A 20,516-nucleotide genomic window follows, 5' to 3' on the forward strand; every position below is an offset into this window, starting at 1 on the left:
CTGGAGATAAAAATTGGGGAATTGTCAGCATATAGATTACAATTTAAAGTTTATGAGCTGGATGAGATCAGCATCAAGGGAACAAAGTAGCTGGAGAGGGGGACTAAAGACTGAGTTGTGGAGAGCTATAACATAAAGAGCTTGGAGAGAAGATGATGAATTAGCCAAGGTGTCTAGGAAGGAGCGATGGTGAAGTAGGAGAAAGTGGAGGAGAGCCTGGTGTCTTGGAAGCCAGGTGAAGAGAGCGTACCAAGGTTAAGGGAGTGTTCAAGTTATGAAATTGTGGCATTCATTCTGGATCTGCTACTTTTACTCTAAAAGGAGAGAAATGAGGTTGGTCATTGGCTGAGAAGGAGGGAAATGTTGAGGTAAGAGTGTTGAAAGTTTGTAGTAAATGTCCATAGAATTGGAATGTTTATGGGAGTGGAACAGAGAGGTATGAATGTCTATTATAACCTAAAATGAATTTTGGCCCTTTGATTGAGGAATGTTTTTTATCGAGGGATGGAAATGGTGGCATTTTCGTGTGACTTTTCTTTTGTAATAACGTCTCTTCTTCGTTATAGAAAATTTGCCGGAAATCATATTGTTCAGACGCAGTTGATGAATGACTTGTCGGTAGGCACTAGAGTTTCTGTGATGTTGGTACAGAAAATACAAGACTTTCAAACACTTCATGTGAGGATTTCCAGTTCCCCTACATGGCAAAGTATGTGTGGATTGCTGAGTATTTTCACCAAGTTTTTAATTGATGGTAAGTGTAAAACCGTAAAAATGGTGATTATAATTGAGTGTCGTTCAGCTTACGCTAATAATGGTATGAAATGTTTGATACTTAACTGACATGTAGAACTACTTCTCCCCTGGCCCCTTAAAGTGGGGAGGCCCTGGATTATGAGGTTTTAATGCTTTTTCTTTCAAATGTACCAGTTCTCCAAGGGGTAATGTTGAAGGACTTTTCTAAATGTGTGTATGTGTATTGTAAAGAAGGAAATCTGACAGTCTTAGTGTTGAAAAGCCAGAGACTTTAAGTGGCAAAAGAAAATTCTTGAGAAGAATAGATTTCCAAATTTGGAAGGAAAATCTGGAAAGGTAAATGTAATCTGTACATTTCTCCTCAGCAGTAGGTATTATCCTCAAGTAATGATAGTAATCCTTGTGGGGCCATTCATCATTCCCCTTTGTATCTCTCATATGTTGCTTTTCTTTATATGAACTGTGCCACTGGAAACCAAATAGTTAATGAGAGGAAGTCTGTCTTTATAAAAGTATTTCAAATAATAAATTAAGATGAAATGGTAGAATATCACCATTTTGTAACCCCCAATGAATTGACGTAGGCATTAAGCATCATCAACTGCTAACTTTACAGAACAGACAACCAGACGATATATACCCCTTAGATCTAGTCTTGGTTTCACCACCTGTACTTTTCCCAAAGTGACTGAACTTGAGACCAATCTCTAGGTCACCTGCCAATTTACAGCAATTGTAGAAGAGAGAAGAACGTGTGGAATTGCATCAGGACTAAACAAACCCACATCTAGATTGTGGGAAATGCTGCAGGTCAAAGGCCAGCATTCTTGAATAGAGAAATTGTTATGCAATGAAAGGGGTAGAGAGGGCACCTGTAGATTAAAATGCATTTAAAAAATAAATCACGGTTTTAAAAAAATGGACGGGATGCACATTTGATTAATAAAACCATCTGAAAAGAAGAAAGCCACTACTGTGAAAGTCACAATAATGCTTACTCAGGGTGAGAGAAGGGGATTGTGGTTGAGATGAGGCACGTGGATGAGCCTTCCGGGCAGGGTGTCTGAGTCCTGCTTCTTGCTTTTGGCGGTAGGTACAAGGGTGTTCATTTCAGTTAATTCATTAAGCTGTGCCCTTGTTTTGGGTGTTTTCCTATATCAGTGTTTTATATTACAATAAGATTAACAAAAAAAAAATGATACTTATCGTGTTCACAAAAAGTTAAATTACTTTTTCATTTTTATCTCTCATTCTATATGATCATGTATGCATGAATATTAATGAAAAAATTAATGAATTGGTTCAGATGTTTCATTTGTTTTTTTAAAATTTTTTTCATGTTTATTTATTGTGAGAGAGAGAGACAGAGAAAGAGAGAGAGAGACAGTGTGAGCAGGGGAGGGTCAGAGAGAGAGGGAGACACAGAATCCGAAGCAAGCTCCAGGCTCTGAGCTATAAGCACAGAGCCCGATGCGGGGCTTGAACTCACAAACCGCGAGATCATGACCTGAGCCGGAGTCCTACGCTTAACTGACAGAGCCACCCAGGCGCCCCGGATATTTGCTTTTTAAAAGAGGAATTTGTTATAGGATGGGTAAAACACAGAGAAGGCCTGATTTTAATAAGAGGTAGCCCCTTTTCTGAACCGTCGATGGGACCTCTTCATTGCTGTTCTTCCCCAGGATTTTAAAATTTCATGTATTAGTAAAATGTTCAGCTGCAAGTAACAGAAAACCAAACTTCAGGCACTTCAGGCACTTAAGCAAATATGCCTCCCTCGTCCCCACATAACTTCAAGTTCCGAGGCAGGTGATCCCGAACTGTATGCAGTCTAGGACCCAAACATTTCTGCCTTTCTGCTCTGCCATCTTCAGCATGTTGGCTTTTACTCACGTTTTTTGCCTCCTGGTTGCCATTTGACTGCTGTAGCTCCAGACATTATGTCTATGTTCACGGCCGGAAGGAGGGCCAGTTGCATCCTTACCTTTAATCAGGAAAAACAAAAGTTCCCAAGTACCTGCTTCTATCCCATTGGCCTGAACCCTCACGTGGCTACCTTTACTTGCAGGCAAGATTGAGGAAGCAAGTGTCCCGCCTTTGGCTGAGTACATGGATGCCCCAATCAAAGTCACAGTTCTGTTAGCAGGGATAAAGGGCACAGTGGATATTTAGTAGGCAGTTTATGGTAGGCATTTTTGAGTCTTAGCCCCGGTTGAATAATTTACCATATTTGGTAAACTTTATTACAAACCAGAGGCTAATAGAAAACAAAGAGAAAATAGCAAGTCAAGATTGGTTGCATTGGGTACATGCCAATGATAGCAGAGCTTTCAGTTAGCACTGATGCAGGCTCTTTACACAAGCCCCGAAATCACTTTAAGAAAGAGTAATGCATGTGGCTGGAGAGGCCTCAGTGCAGGGAAGAGAGTGAGCGGTATTGCTGCTAGATGTGCTGCGGGGAGAGGAAGGGAGAGTGGGTGTTAGTGGAGAGAGGAAGGAATCACGTTTATTAAGTCTTTATGTGCTGGGCATAAAAGTCTTATGTTTGTTATGCATTTAAAGCTTAAAATAATTGTCAGATAGGAGTTATATTTTCCCATATTACAGAAGAGAAAGCTGTGTCCCTGGGAGGTGAAGTAACTTGCCCAAGTCCTATTTACCTAGGATGTGGTCATGCTAGAAATTGCACCCAGGACTCTCTCCCTGCAGCGTGTGCTTTTTCCACTGTACCAGAATATCCATTGTCATTTAATCCACACTCTCTACTTTTTTACCAAATAGATCACCTTTTACAGACAATTCAGAGTACATCTGGATTAGCTGTTATTCTTTTTATTAAGGCTATGTTTCACCCACCTGAAGAGATTCCTGATTTGGTGAGTGCATCTCCTTTGTAGAATTGTATACTTCATTGATAATTAGACACATGTTTTAAAAATATTTTTAAAGACATGAATTAAAAATTTCTTTCTGCATAGTAGAATCTTTCTGATGATCTTTTTCTCTTATAGTAAGAGACAGTCCAAACATGCAGAAAAAGCAGAAAGAAGACCAGAGTAGTCACCTGTAAATCCACCTCCTAAAGATAATCACTATCAACATTTTTAGGGGTGCCTCTTCATGTTTCTAGTGCTGTTTGTTCAGTTCCATCTCTCAGTGTTATAAAAGATATTTATAATATTAAAATTATGCAGAGATTAATATATACATACATGAAGTCCTAACTTTTTGATAAGTATGTCCTTTTTATTAAGAATAACCCAAATATTGAACTTTAGACTGGAAGCATGTGAGAATCAATTTTTCGGTGAATTTGATTACATGGAAAATGTAATTTGATAGTTTGCGCGCTAATCCTTATATTTAGTACTAGCAGGGTTTTCTTCCCTTACTCTGTTATCTAGAAACTTATTTTAGTTGTTTACCTGACTTTATGCAAAGCAGCTGTTTACCTGACGTTATACAAAATAGATGTGTACTCTTCGATGAGATCACACAAAGTATTTACCATTGGATAAAATTTAATAATTTGATTTCTCATATCACCTCTAAAAAGTGTTAAGGTCATTCACCTGCAGGGGATGATATGTTTTGCTCCACTAGTACATTCAAACCAGCAAAATGGTTCACGTACTTAGAATTCTTAATCCTAAGACTTAATTTTTTCCCTTTTGGTAATAATAACTTTAACACTTGTGGCTTCTCATCTTTAGGTTCAGTTATTTTTCCTAGGATGTTTCAGGGGAAAGGGAATTTTGGATGTACATCTTGAAATATCTGTACAGTTTTAGAGGCTTTGTAACATGTTAGCTCTGTTATGTTTTTCCAGATTAGTAGTTTGCTTCTCCGTTCAGTGGACTGTACCAGCATCCCTGACTGGTTTTTGAACTGCTGCAGGAGCCTTTGTTGTGCTGATGTCTCGCAGTCAACTCTCTTATTCCTGTGTCAAGGGACACTCACCATGTTGGACTGGCAGAATGGAAGGATGGGCCCAAGCGGGGAGGCCCTGCTCTTGAATATTGTCCATGTATTGTTCACCTTGAGTTCACAGTGAGTTTTCATGCTGTTGTCTCATATTTTCTTCTGCTTGCCAGACATTTAAAAGATGGCGACTGAACCTGCATACTTAGTAGTTCAATGCAAAGTGCTCAGGATAATCCTGAATTGAAAGGGTGATATATGTAGGCAATGAAGCGGGTATGAAAGAAGATGAGATGAGAGAGAGTTACAGAAATTACTAGGGCAGGTGAACCTGTACTGAACATTTTTTTTTTTTAATGTTTATTTATTTTTGAGAGAAAGAACATGAAACGGGGAGGAGCAGAGAGAGAGAAGGGGACAGGATCTGAAGTGGGCTCTGTGCTGACAGCAGAAAGCCTGATGTGGGGCTTTAACTCATCAACTGTGAGATCGTGACCTGAGCCAAAGTCAGAGGCTTACCCAGCCGCCCCTGTATTGAACATTTCTTTTTTTTTTTTTTAATTTTTTTTTTTTCAACGTTTTTATTTTATTTTTGGGACAGAGAGAGACAGAGCATGAACGGGGGAGGGGCAGAGAGAGAGGGAGACACAGAATCGGAAACAGGCTCCAGGCTCCGAGCCATCAGCCCAGAGCCTGACGCGGGGCTCGAACTCATGGACCGCGAGATCATGACCTGGCTGAAGTCGGACGCTTAACCGACTGCGCCACCCAGGCGCCCAAAATTTCTAATACTAATGTTAACGTTTAGTCTCTAATGGTAGCATTTAAAAAAAATTTTTTTTTTTACATTTTATTTATTTTTGAGAAACAGAGTGAGACAAAGCGTGAGCGGGGGAGGGGCAGAGAGAGGAGACACAGAATCTGAAGCAGGCTCCAGGCTCTGAGCAAGCAGTCAGCACAGAGCCCGACGTGGGGCTTGAACCCACAAACTGTGAGATCATGACCTGAGCCGAAGTCGGACGCTCAACCGACTGAGCCACCCAGGCGCCCCTAATGCTAGCATTTTTAAAAAACTATGAAAATTTTTATATGGATAGTGCTTTGGAGTTTATGAACAACGTCAACATAGGTAATTCAGTATGAGCTTCATATGTCTTGATAGATAGGATAGGAAATCAGATGTGTTGTGTGGAAAAAGTGAAGTCAGAAAAGTAAATGCTAAAACCTAAGAGTGTATTGCTAATAAGCACCTGAGCCAGAATTGTAACCAGTTCTTTTGACTTCACTGGATTGTGTTTTGTGGGTTTTTTGGGTGTTTTTTTCATAATGCCTGAAAGTGATCGTGTGCTTAAAATATCAAACCATAGATACAGCTTGATAGTAGTGAACATGTAGGTAAAGGAAAAAAAGCACAATGTTCTAAAATAATTTTTTAAAATAATAATATAAATATAATATAAAAATCATTTAAATTATAAAAAATATTTTTATTGTGGTGTTATATAACAGCTCTATTGAGATATAATTTATATACCATAAAAGTCACTTATTTAAAGTGTGTAATTCAGTTTTGTTTCAGTAGATTCACAGGGTTGTACAACTATCACTGCAATCAATTCTGGAATATTTTTATTACTCTCAAAAGAAACCCCATTCCCCCTAACTTTCTCCAGCCCTAACCCCTCACTATGTTTTAAAACACTTGTGAAACCATCATCAGAATAAAGTAATGAACATTTCTATCATTCCCAAACGTTTCCTTAATCCTTTTTTGGATTATTTCTTTTCTTTATTATTATTATTATTATTATTATTATTATTATTATTTTAGGGAGAGAGAAAGAGAGAGAGTGTGAGCGGGGGAGAGGGGCAGAGGGAGAGAGAGAATCTTAAGCAGGCTCCATGCTCAGCATGGAGCCTGACGTGGGACTTGATCCCACGACCCTGGGATCATGACCTGAATTGAAATCAAGAGATGGATGCTCAACTGACTGAGCCATCCAGGTGCCCCTGGATTATTACTATAAGGTGGAAAGACTAATTTATAAATTTGAGTCTATTTTGGCCTTGTTTTTAATTTTTGTTGTAAATTTAATAATGATTGAATTTTCTGGTCATTCTTTGTCTTTATATTTTTAAAATTTAAATGGTTATAAAATGAAATTTCTTTTACTAGTCAGTTAATAATAACACGGCTCATTTTTCTTCAGGATCAAGGAATCAACTCTGGAATTGTTTTTCTCTAGAATTTTGGCATCTTGGACTAATTCAGCCATACATGTCCTTGAATCAAGTTCCCCAAGCCTAAAGGACAGTCTGAATGGGAATTCAAGCATAGTTGGGAAACTTTTGGAATATGTCTATACCCACTGGGAACATCCATTGGATGCTTTGAGACACCAAACCAAAATTATATTCAGAAATGTTCTCCAAATACACCAGCTCACTAAAGAAAAATCAGACTCAGAAGCGTCAGGTTTGGCTGCCGATCGTTTCATTTGTGAATTGACAGAGAGTCTTTTGCGACTGGAATGGCATGTTAAAGGGAAATACATGTGTCTTGGTTGTTTAGTAGATTATACAGGAATTGGACATATTTTGGCACTAGCCAAAACTATTCCATCACAAATCTTAGAGGTGATGGGAGACCAGTCATTGGTACCTTATGCAAGTGACCTCTTGGAGACCATGTTCAGAAGTCACAAGAGTCATTTGAAGTCCCAGGCTGTTGACAGTACGTGGATTGATGAGTGGCATGAGACTTGGGTTTCTCCTCTCCTTTTTATACTGTGTGAAGGAAATCTGGACCAGAAATCTTACGTGATCGATTATTACTTGCCAAAATTGTTGAATTGCAGCCCCGAAAGCTTAAGCTACATGGTAAAGATTCTTCAGTCTTCTGCTGATGCTAAAAGTGGTAAGATGAACCATTCTTTTAGTAATTTCTAGTTAAGAAAGGGTAGGTACCTCGGTAGATGTGGACGATATTCACATTTCAATATTACCACTTCCATAAATTGCAAAAGAGGACATCAATGATAGAGATTTCAGATTGAAATGAATGTTCCTGTCCTGAGTGGAATAGAATTTTTTTGGCTTAAGTCATTTCTATAAGCTAAAGATTGATTTCAGTTATGAGTATAAGGTTCCCTTTATTACTAGTTTTTTTTTTTAAGTCTTTTTTTTTTTTTTTTTTTTTAGTTTATTTATTTATTTTGAGAGTGGAGTGGGGCAGAGCGAGAGGGGGAGAGAGGATCCCAAGCAGGCTCTGCACTGTCAACTCAGAGCTGGACGCGGGGTTCGATCTCAGGAATTGTGAGATCCTGATCTGGGCCAAAATCAAGAGTCAGATGTTTAACTGACTGAACCATCCACGCTGCCCGCCCCCCCTCCTCCCCCCTTATTACTAGTTTTATCTCATTTTACTGAGTTGTTATTTGTTAGGTTGTCAGACTGGAATAAAAGTGAGTGTTTTATATAAGTTCCTTATTCTAGTGATTGAAACAGTAATTAAGTATTGTTTTAGGCAAGGATGAAGACAGATTAAGTTGACAGTAGCAAGTTTTTGTCTCTGGGAAAGAGAAAAAATATGTAGAACATGTGTGACCTCAAGAAACAGCCATCTGTAGTCAATTAGAATAGGGGTAAACATTCCATTGAAACTCAGTAACCTGGAAGGAAGTACTACATTAAAGCATAAATCAGTAATTAATATGTAAATGATGGATCTTGACTTATCATGTAAATCTTAAAAAAAAATTTTTTTTTAATGTTTATTTATTTTTGAGAGACAGATAGACTTGAGCTGGGGAGGGACAGAGAGAGGGAGACATAGAATCCGAAGTAGGCTCCAGGCTCTGAGCTGCCAGCACAGAGCCCGATGTGGGGCTCGAATTCATGGGTGGTGAATCATGTGAGATCATGACCTGAGCTGAAGTTGGATGCTTAACCGACTGAGCCATCCAGGAGCCCCTGTCATGTAAATCTTAAAATTATTATTTTCTGTTTAACGAAGCAGGAATATGGTACCCTGCATCACAGTTTAAGAAAACTTATAACTAAAAATAGTTGAAAACTTTCAATACTTCAAACAGTAACCACAAGGTAGCTAGAAAAATCTGATTCCTATACCCAAAAATAAGCCATTATTTGTAGTTGGATTTTTTTTCTCATTATTTGTAGTTTTTTTTTTTTTTTTTTTAATTTTTTTTTCAACGTTTATTTATTTTTGGGACAGAGAGAGACAGAGCATGAACGGGGGAGGGGCAGAGAGAGAGGGAGACACAGAATTGGAAACAGGCTCCAGGCTCTGAGCCATCAGCCCAGAGCCCGACGCGGGGCTCGAACTCACGGACCGCGAGATCGTGACCTGGCTGAAGTCGGACGCTTAACCAACTGCGCCACCCAGGCGCCCCTCATTATTTGTAGTTTTTAACAACAATTGTTCCCGCCTTTCTGAGAAGCCATCTAAAGTTCAAGATTCATGAATCTGTTCTGAAATAAGGCAGTCTCTATTTTTATATCATTGCACCTTGTGAGGTTGAGCCCCCTGTCCTGTTAGTAATGGCTGATATCCTAATTTCCAAACACATTAGGTTTTTTGGTGTTTTTTTTTTTAGTTCATTTATTTATTTTAAGAGACAGCGTGAGCCAATGTGAGTGGGGGAGGGGCAGAGAGAGGGAGAGAGAGGATCCCAAGCAGGGTCTGTGCTGTCAGCATAGAACCCCACATACAGCTTGATCTCATGAACCGTGAGATCATGACCTGAGTCAAAATCAAGAGAGTCGGATGCTTATCTGCCTGAGCCACCCAGACACCCCAAGCACCAGGTTCTTTATAATCCTCCTTTTGTCTTTTTTATGAGGGAGGAAGAATACCTCCAAAATATGCAGAGGGTTAGTGTTTATTTTTAGAGAAATGATATTTGGCCACTGAAGTGTTTTTCCTGATTTTGGCTGAAAGTCGCCCCAAGAATGATTTCTTTAAGTTAACATAAGGGGATTATGCTTACTGAAAGTTATTGACACAAGAACTATTAAATCTCTTTCAATAATGTTTCTTTTATAATAGGAACTTTATTTATTAAAATTTTTTTTAATGTTTATTTTTGAGACAGAGACAGAGACAGAGCATGAGTAGGGGAGGGGCAGAGAGAGAGAGGGAGACACAGGATCTGAAGCAGGCTCCAGGCTCTGAGCTATCTGCACAGAACCTGATGATGTGGGGCTTGAACTCACAAACCGTGAGATCATGACCTGAGCTGAAGTTGGCTGCTTAACCGACTGAGCCACCCAGGTGCCCTTAGAATAGGAACTTTAATTCACGTTAGAATTTAAAATACAATTTTTTTCTGGAAATATAATGTTAATTGCAAATGAAAATTGTGGTAGTTGTTTTGTTATATAGCACAGTAGTGGTCTGTGTTACTGTGCTTTTGAGGCAACAGTCTTTTCCATCCTTAGGATCTTATAATAGTGCAGGGGCTCTGGGAGCTTTGATGGCATGTCTGCGAGCAGCTAGAGCTCATGGACATCTTCGGTCTGCAACTGATGTCTGGAGGAACCTTGTGTCCAGCGCAAGAATAAAACAAGGCTTAATTCATCAGCACTGCCAAGTAAGCAAACAAAATGTCTGAGAATTTCATACATGTAGTAGATCCCTGAGTCATTTATTCAGTTAGCAGTCCACTATAGAGGCCCCTCTGTTGAGCCCAGAACTATTTTAAGGGGTCCATAGGGAGGGTAAATTGAAAGTGAAAAGTGTAGAGTTTGCATCCCGGCCATTTAAATTTTATTTATTTATTTACTTATAAAAAATATTTATTTTTGAGAGAGCATAAGCAGGGGAGGGGTAAAGAGAAGGGGACGGAGGATCCGAACGGGGCTCTGTGCTGACAGGCTGACAGCAGTGAGTCCGATGCAGGGCTCGAACACACAAACCACGAGATCGTGGCCTGAGCCGAAGTCGGTTGCTCAACCGACTGAGCTACCCAGGCGCCCCCAGGCTATTTAAATTTTAGTTGAAGGAATAAGAAAACCTGTGTAACACAAGTGGAAACTCTTAGAAGACTATTCATATATAAGTGCGCTTTTATGGGTTAGGATTTGGGGGGGAGCTTAGAGCAGAGTAGGTGGTGGTTGATTAGAAATGTAATAAATGCGATTAAGGGAGAGGAAGTGTTGGAGCAGTACACAAAATGGGAGACCACTAGAATTGACAAATGAATTCAGTAAAGTTGCAGGATAGAAAATCAATGTACAGAAATCTGTTGGATTCCTATACACTAATGATGAAGCAGCAGAAAGTGAAATTAAGAAAACAATCCCATTTATAACTGCACCAAAAACAGTAAAATATACCATGAAAACTATAAAGCATGGATGAAAGGAATTAAAGATGATGCAAAGAAATGGAGAGACATTCCATGCTCATGTGTTGGAAGAACTAATACTGTTAAAATGTCTATACTACTCAAAGCAATCTACAAATTTGATGCAATCTATCAAAATACCAACAACATTTTTCACAGAACTAGAACAAACAATCCTAAAATTTGTATGGAGCCCACAAAAGACCTCAAATAGCTAAAACAATCTTGAAAAGAAAAACTAAATTGGAGGTATCACAATTCCACATTTCAAGTTATATTACAGAGTAGTAGTAATTAAAACAGTTTGGTGCTGGCATAAAAATAGACACATAGATCAATGGAATAGAATAGAAAACCTAGAAATAAACACACAATTATACAGTGAATTAATCTTCAACAAAGCAGGAAAGAATATCCAATGGGAAAGACAGTCTCTTCAACAAATGGTGCTGGAAAAACTGGACAGCACCATGCAAAAGAATGAAACTGTACTACTTGCTCTCACCTTAAACAAAAATAAACTCAAATGGATTAAAGACCTAAATGTGAGACCTGAAATCATAAAAATCCTTGAAGAGAGCACAAGCAGTAATCTCTCAGATGTTGGCTATAGCAGCATTTTTCTAGATAGGTCTCCTGAGGCAAGAGAAACAAAAGCAAAAATGAACTATTGGGAGTACATCAAAATAAAAGCTTCTGCACAGCAAAGGAAATAACCAACAAAACTAAAAGGCAACCTACGGAATGTGAGAAGATATTTGCAAATGACCTATCCAATAAAAGGTTAGATATAAAGAACTGATATAACTCAATACTCAAAAAACAAATAATCTAATTAAAAATGGGCAGAAGAGAAATCATAGTAATAATTTAAAATGACAAAAAATGGGCAGAAGACATGAACAGACATTTCTGCAAAGAAGGCATTCAGATGGCCAAAAGACACATGAAAAGACGCTCAACATCTGATTCATCATCAGGGAAATGCAAATCAAAACTACAATGAGATATTATCTCACACCTGTCTGAATGAGCAAACTCAAACATAAGAAACATCAAGTGTTGACAAGGATGTGGAGGAGAAGAAACCCCCTTGCACTGTTGGTGGGAATGCAAACTGGTATAGCCACTGTGGAAAACAGTGTGGAGGTTCCTCAGAAAATTAAAAATAGAAATATCCTATTTTCCAGTAATCACACTACTGGGTATTTACCCAAGAAATCCAAAAACATTAATTCAAAGGGACACATGCACCTGATGTTTACTGCAACATTATTTACAATAGCCAAACTGTGGAAGGAGCTGAAGTGTCCAATAGATGAATGGATAAAGAAGATGTGGTATATCTATTATATACATATATGCAATGCAATATTACTCAGCCATAAAAAAGAATGAAATCTTACCATTTACAACAACATGGATAGAGCTAGAGAGTATAATGCTAAACAAACTTAGAGAAAGACACATATATCATGTGATAGCACTCATATGTGGAAATTTAAGAAATAAAACAGATGAGCAAAGGGAAAAAAAAAGAGACAAACGAAGAAACAGACTTTTCACTACAGTGACAACCAGATGGTTACCAGAGGCGAAGTGATTTGGGGGAAGGGAGAAATAGGAGATGGGAATAAAGGAGTATAGTTATCGTGATGAAAAAAAATAAAATGATTTACAAAAAAAAAAAAATACTAAAATGGGAGAACACAAAACAAAGTCAGGAGGATGATTCAGGACATTGTTTGCTAAGAGTGGAGTGTTTATGGAGGCCTCCAATGCTAGGTTGAAGACTTCAGATTTCACTCAGTTGGTAACTAGGAACCAGAGCCATTCTGCCTTCAGCAAAAAAGTGGAATTAATGGAAACAGATGAGTTTCCAGTGTGAGAGCAAAAAGAAACCAGAAGACTGGTAAGATGTGCATAACTGTAATCTAAGAGTGAAGTGATAAGGTCCTGGAGTAGACTAGTCCCTGAGAAAAAAGAGGAAAAAAGAATGAAATTGAGCATTACCATGGAATAAGAATCTTTAAGATTGTTGACTTGCAAATACCCAACTTACACATTTAATAAAATAATTTTATAGGATATAACCACAGGATCTTTGGGATTAGGAAACCTGTCTTTTTAAAAAAAATTTTTATTTCATTTTTTAAGTTCATTTATTTGAGAGAGCGTACACACACAGAGGAGCAGTGGGAGAGGGAGGGAGAGAATCCCAAGCAGGCTCCACACTGTCTGTGCAGAGCCCTACATGGCGCTTGAACTCACAAACTGAGATCATGACTTGAGCTGAGATCAACATTTGGGTACTTAACCGACTGAGCCACTCACACACCCCTTAGGGAACCTTTCTGAAGTACATGTGGGTAAACTGTGTTTTACTGTTTTTTTGGTAAATAAATATGTCAAGTAGTTTACATTTTGCTTATTTCATTGAAAAAGTAACGTTTTATTGCTTGATGTGTTTTAGGTACGGATAGATACGCTAGGCTTGCTTTGTGAAAGTAATCGAAGTACAGAAATCGTTTCCACAGAAGAAATGCAGTGGATTCAATTCTTTATCGCATACAATCTTAACAGTCAGTCCCCAGGAGTGCGACAACAGATTTGTTCTCTTCTTAAAAAGGTAGAATTTCTCATCAGAAAGTATTGGAAAGTGGTGGACTCTGCTCTACAAATCATTTTTGAAAAGAGCTCAGATTTTGAGAGAATGTGGGAATAATGGTCATAGGATTGGACTGCACATCCCTTCATGGCCCTTCTGTGAACCATTTCCCTAAAGTTTACATTTGGGATTCAAGTCCATGGTATAAAGTCCTTTCGTTTTGGTGTAAAATAAATCAAACTTGAGCTCTTTTTTTTTTTTTTAATGTTTGAAAGTAAAAACAATACTGTAGTGATGGATCTTTCAGGGTGAAAGGTATTTTAAGAAAACTTTGGTGAGGGGAGGAAAGATGCCCTTGAAGTTTTACCATTTAAGTGCCTCATGAGATGGTGACTGTTGACTAATTCCACTTGAATTAATCACATGCCACATTTATGGGATGCAGAATTGGGAGAGTATAGAAGTGAGTATATCTGTAGTTTCATGCCACCCTAAAGGAAGTAGAACTGTAGTTTAATGACTGTATTCTGATTTGCAGTGATTTTTTTGGGGGGAGTTTAAAAATATGTGTTCATTTTCTGTCAGAGAGAAACACTGTATAAATATATTAAGAGTTTAGAAACCAGTACTCTCCTTGCCTGAGGTTTAGTCTAAAGAATGTAGAAAACTTGTCCTTTGCCTTTTTTTTAGACTGACATTTAAGATGAATGGAACTCACCTATGCTTTATTTTTCTTTTTCTCAAAAGTTGTTTTGTAGGATACAGGAGAGTTCTCAGGTGCTTTATAAACTGGAGCAAAGTAGATCCAAACATGAGCCAGAGAATGAGTTATCCAAACAGCACCCTTCTGTATCTTTACAGCAGTATAAGGTAGGTGACCTGTTTCTGGACTTAAGGATTTTTACGAAACCTAGAGCAATTATGAATAAACGTTAAAGGGAAATAAATGGAAGTCTTGTAGTGAATAGCGTTTCTGTGCTTTTTTTCCCCTTCAATCTGGGTTTTACATATTCCTTCTGGCGCTTTGGTACTTCTCTTGAGGTACTCTGAGTTATAGAACCAGTGCTGGACTTGAGTCCTGTTACAGAATAACAGTAATGGGTTCACCTCAATCATTTACAGCTTAATGGGGGCTACATTAATTTAGTACTTTAACAGAAAGGTAATTGCTGGCCCTGAACTCGTCCACCCCTCCCCAGGGTAGAAGATTGCTATATCGGAGCCTGCTTCTTCTTTAGACTAACATGACCTACAGTGGCTTGATATTAGTGCTTCCTGGTCTGTGGTCCAGCTATGGAGTTTCCAGTCTATTCCATTTGGGAGGGAGTGTGAAGAGTAGGACTAGGTTTCAGGGTGCTGTGCTAATGGGATGGATGGAACCCCAGACATAGAAGCTCTAGACTGGGCCAAAGCTTAGCTTGACAACCTTCCATTTCTGTCCATCAGGAGTTTTTCACTGATTTCTTACTCCAAATCTAGCCTCTCAGAAGCAGGCTCTTATTTTCTTCTAAGACTCAGAGGACAGGGGCACCTGGGTGGCTCAGTCCATTAAGCCTCTGACTTTGGCTCAGGTCATGATCTCACAGTTCTTGAGTTCAAGCCCCACACCAGGCTCTGTGCTGACAGCTCAGAGCCTGGAGCCTGCTTCAGATTCTGTTTTCCTCTCTCTGCCCCTCCCAGCTTGACTCCCTCTCTCTCTCAAAAATACATGAACATTAAAAAAATTTAAGATTCAGAGGACACGAGTTCATTTATTTTCTTTCATTTAGCAAAATAGTTGTGATAAATTAATGATACATTGGAGCCATTACATACAACCTATTCCAAACATTAGTATGGATGGCCTTAGCTTTCAGCTTTGTATTTGAAAGGTAAAAAAATCATGTAAAGGAGAATATTTCTATACCAAGTTTGAAGTCACCTTCAGCTTTGTAAAATCCCAACAGCGAAGATTGGAAAGTTACAACCTAAACATGAAAGACATCGGTATAGTCCCATATCTGCCACTGGCTAGTTGGCTTACCTTATGAGTCTGTTAGACTCTAAGTGGGGTGAGTACCTTCTCTAGAAAGGTTGTTCTTGAGGATTAAACGAGAAAGCTGTTTGTAAACTCTAAATCACCCTAAAAAGCCTTGCTGGGAGTCATTAAAAATGATTAGTGTGTATACTGAGCACTTGCTTTTTGTTTGGAGCACTCATTTTTAGCCTTTCTTAGATCATTACTAGGTGATCTAAGAAAACATGGCTCTTTTGCCTGTTTTTGCAAGGGGTAAAATAACATTTGTGAAATCTGAATTAGGTACTTAGAAAGACAAAACCTTTGTTATAGATTGACATTCTGAATTTGTGTGGATACCTGGTTTCTTAGTTTGTCTTTGTGAATATATATGTTTTTGAAAATAGTCCTTTAGAGTCTTCACCTGAGTCAATCTCATGGTTCTGATATTTTTTCCCAACTGTAGTCACCTGTGGCTTTTGGCAGTTGTGACTTTGACACTATATTATTTATCATCATCTTTATAATAGTGGGAATAGTGGGTGTCATGCACAGTGTATGATAGGCTTGGTGCCTATCACTCCCCCAGAGTGAATCCTGGGGGAGAAGAGGAGGCTATTAGTTGGGAAGGGTGTCTTCTAGTCTAGTGAAGGAGATTATTTCATACCTAAATAACTAATAGTAATCGCTAGAGTACTTTTAAATTTACAAAATGCTTTGTATCCACATTTTCATTTAAACTTTAATAACAAAACTGTGAGAGGCATTATTATCCTCACTTAAAAATGAGAAAATTAGGGCGCCTGGCTGGCTCAGTTGGAAGAGCGTGTGACTCTTGATCTCGGGGTTATGAGTTAAAACCTGACGTTGGGTGTAGACCCCACTTAAAAAAAAATGAGGGGCGCCTCGGTGGCTCAGTCAGTTAAGCGTCTGACTTCGGCTCAGGTCATGATCTCACAGCTTGTGGGTTCGTGCCCCACATCAGGCCCTGTGCTGGCAGCTCAGAGCCTGGAGCCTGCTTCAGATTCTGTCTCCCCCTCTCTCTCTCTGCCCCTCCCCCACTCACACTCTGTCTCTCTCTCTCAAAAAATAAATAAAACATTAAAAAAAAAAAAATGAGTGGTGACCGGGTGGCTCAGTTGGTTAAGCGCCCAACTTTGGCTCAGGTCGTGATCTCCCTGTTTGTGAGTTCAAGCCCTGCATCGGGCTCTACACTGACAGTGCAGAGCCTGTTTGGGATTCTCTCTCCCTCTGTGCCCCTGTCCTGCTTGCACTCTCTCTTTCAAAATAAATAAACTTCAAGACAATGAGAAAACTGCATCTTGGAAAAGTTGAGTAACCTGCCCAAGGTCCCTCAGCTACTAAGTGGTAGAGCCAGACTCCTATCCACATCTGCTCTTATTTCTAAAATCTGAATAGTGTTTTCCCTAATACCTGCTTATTTGAAAGCTTGGAAGTGAAAAAGTGCAGGGAGAATTTGTGAATGACACGTAAGGTACTTGGAGGACCAAAGGAGCTGAGTAACAGGAAATAAGTTAGAGAATCAAGTTGGGGATGGGTAGCAATTTTTTTTTTTTTTTTGCTATAATAATCAAAACAGAGCTTAACTAACACACTGTGTGTGTATGTATAAATAAAGTTTCCTTTTTTTCCCTAGGGAATACAGGTATTTTGTTTGTTTGTTTGTTTGTTTGTTTGTTTGTTTTTATCTATAAGGAGATATGTCATGGAGGTTTAGGAATTTCATACTTGTAGTTACACAGTTAACAAGTGACAAAGCTGGAAATAGAAACCAATTTCATATCTGTGGTTGGCTTTCCTCTCTGGTCACCTAAGTGTTCCATCTTCTATGCATGAAAATGTAGCATAACAGTAGAATTAAACATACAGATATTTGTAATTTGAAATATATCACTTTAAACAATTTTAATGTTATTTTTCAATAGCCTGAATTATAACATGGCAAAAAGTCTTAAAGGCAAGTAGGGAAAACACCTGAGTAATCTAAAGGGATTTTGAATGCTAGGCTAAGGTATTTGGGAGCCTCACTAGGAGCTGTTAAAAGTGACAAGAACATATATTGAGCTTCTCCTATATGTATAGGACAATATGCTTAGGACTAGGGATATAAATGTATGAACTGTGGTCCATGCCTCCCTGTGGGAGTCTGCTTGAGAGAAAGAACTATTTCTAAAAATATAAATGATAGTACAGTTAGGATAAGATCATTCTTTTTTTTAAAAAATGTTTTTAATGTTTATTTTTGAGAAAGAGAGACAGAGCACAAGTGGTGGAAGGGCTGAGAGAGAGGGAGACCCAGAATCAGAAGCAGGCTCCAGGCTCTGAGCTGTCAGCACAGAGCCTGATGTGGGGTTCAAACTCATGAACCCAAGATCATGACCTGAGCCGAAGTCAGACACTCAACCAACTGAACCACCCAGGCACCCCAGGATAAGATCATTCTTTTTTTTTGTTTGTTTAACATTTATTTATTTTTGAGAGACAGAGAGAGACAGAGTATGAGCAGAGGAGGGACAGAGAGAGAGGGAGACAGAATTCAAATCAGGCTGCAGGCTCCGAGCTGTCAGCACAGAGCCTGATGCGGGGCTCAAACTCACAAACCGCGAGATCACGACCTGAGCCGAAGTTGGACGCTCAACCGATTGAGCCACCCGCTGTCCCGGATAAGATCATTCTTAAAGGATGAACTTGTTGTCCTTTAATGTGAATACTATACTATTCATTTATAATTAAAACTACTTTAACTAGGATACTTTCAATAACTACCCTATTGCTTTGAAACCCAATAGGTTTTTTATTTTTTTAATTTTTTTTTGAAACCCAATAGGTTTTAAAAAAAAAATTTTTTTTTTGAAAGAGAGAGCACGAGTAGGGGAGAGGGGCGGGGGTGTGACAGGGAAAGAGTCTTTTTTTTTTTTCTTTTCTTGAGACAGAGAGAGAGGGAACAAGTGAGTGAGGGGCAGAGAGAGGGAGAGAGAGAGAGAGAATCCCATGAGGGGCAGAGAGAGAGAGAAGCAGGGCTTATCCAAAGTGGGGCTCAAGCTCACCCGATGTGGGACTTGAACTCACCAACCGCAAGATCATGACCTGAGCCAAAGTCAGATGCTTAATCGACTGAACTACCTAGGTACCCCAGAGAGAAAGAGAATCTTAGGCAGACTCCACCACACTCAGTGTGGAGCCCAACATGGGGCTCGATCCCATGACCTGAGCTGAAATCAAGAGTTGGAAGCTCAACTGACTGAGCCACACAGGTACCCCAAAACCCAATAGATTTAATAGACTAATAAAGTCTTACTTAGGGCTTGTAAGGGCCTACACGATAAATCCCCATGATTGTATGTCATTGACCAAAGAAATGAATGCCAAGGTCCTTTCTGGAATCAGTTGGGACTAGAACTGCGTATGTGCTGCTCAGTTATGTGTTGTTGGGGCATAGTGGTATATGAGATGCTTGAGAATCATAGCTTTTCCTTCTAAGTTTTCTCTTCAGTCTTACACAGAAATAGTAATAATTATTAGTATTTTAACCAGAGGAAGAAGACTTTATCTTGGATAAACTATTTCCCATTTTGCTTTTTTTTAAATTGCATTTTACTAAAAGTTTCCATTTTTTTCCTTAACATTTATATAAAGAGAATGGTAGAGCCAGAGTCTCAAAGGGGAAGATAGAATACAGTGGAATAGTTGGGTCTTTTTATGATCTGTGTCATTAGAGGCACATTTATCAAGTATTTACCAAATTTATCAAAGTAGTATGTATTGGATTTTGGGGGGGTCATTAAAAAAAACTTTAAAAAATATACATACTCGAATGCCTCTGGTGAAGAAACCAATATTCGTACGGCTTTAGCACAAGTCAGAGCAGAATGGATCTTGTTCTCACTAAAAATGTGTACTTTTTTCTTGTATAGACTACAATAGAAATTGTACTCCTTGACCCTATAGAGAGAGGGTTACGGTCAAGGGTACCAATCTGAATTGTCAAGGAAGTGAACAACTAGTATTGTTTTAAAAAATATTTTCCCTGTTAATTAAAAAAGAAGCCCAGTTCGGGCACCTGTGTAGCTCAGTCAGTTAAGTGTCTGACTCTTGGGTTTGACTCAGGTCATGATCTCACTCCTTCATGGGTTCGAGTCCTATATCGAGTTCTGCGCTGGCAACATGGAGCCTGCTTGGAGTTTCCCTCTCTCTCTGCCCCTCCCCAGTTTGCACTGTCTCTGTCTTCTCAAAATAAATAAATAAACATTAAAAAAAAAAAAAAAAGAACTCCACTCTTTTTTTTTTTAATTCAAATCCCAGTTAATTAACACATAGTGTAATAATGGTTTCAGGAATAGAATTTAGTTATTCATCACTTATGTATAACACCCAGTGCTCATCCCAACAACTGCCCTCCTTAATGCCCATTTAGCTCATCCCCTCACCCAACAGCTCTCCAGCAACCCTGTTTGTTCTCTGTATTTAAGAGTCTTTTATGGTTTGCCAAAAAAAAAGAACCCCACTCTTAAAGGTGTTACTTTGAAGATAACCTATTATGAGTTAAGTTACTTACTATAATTTTTTTTTTTTTTTTTTAGAATTTCATGTCATCCATTTGCAACAGTCTTTTTGAAGCGCTGTTTCCTGGTTCTTCCTACCCAACTAGATTTTCAGCTTTAACCATTTTAGGCTCAGTAGCTGAAGTTTTTCCAGTCCCAGAAGGTAAGCTTTCAATAATGTTTAGAGAAAAGTATTTTTTTCTTGCAAAACACATACTTTTTTCAACATTTTGTCTTACTTAAAGTTTTAGTTTTGTCATCTTTTATTTAGGTTCTTATAGGAGGTTTTATTCTCACTATAT

General features: G+C 38.7%; 1 protein-coding gene across 6 annotated transcripts in view; it reads left to right on the forward strand.

The window, feature by feature from the left end:
- The window catches only part of THADA (THADA armadillo repeat containing), a 327,427-nt gene that overhangs the window by 13,625 nt on the left and 293,286 nt on the right, over window positions 1-20,516 (forward strand). For all 6 annotated transcript variants that reach the window (XM_086701217.1, XM_086701218.1, XM_086701219.1 and 3 more), the window contains 8 exons: window positions 567-754; window positions 3,538-3,632; window positions 4,586-4,806; window positions 6,888-7,594; window positions 10,141-10,292; window positions 13,522-13,677; window positions 14,404-14,526; window positions 20,254-20,377. In XM_086701217.1, coding sequence (XP_086557343.1) covers window positions 567-754; window positions 3,538-3,632; window positions 4,586-4,806; window positions 6,888-7,594; window positions 10,141-10,292; window positions 13,522-13,677; window positions 14,404-14,526; window positions 20,254-20,377 — 1,766 coding nt within the window. The remainder of the gene's footprint in view (window positions 1-566; window positions 755-3,537; window positions 3,633-4,585; window positions 4,807-6,887; window positions 7,595-10,140; window positions 10,293-13,521; window positions 13,678-14,403; window positions 14,527-20,253; window positions 20,378-20,516) is intronic.

This window comes from Puma concolor, chromosome A3, assembly GCF_028749965.1.
Source record: "Puma concolor isolate L17-30 chromosome A3, mPumCon1.1.hap2, whole genome shotgun sequence".
NCBI classification, from domain to species: domain Eukaryota; kingdom Metazoa; phylum Chordata; class Mammalia; order Carnivora; family Felidae; genus Puma; species Puma concolor.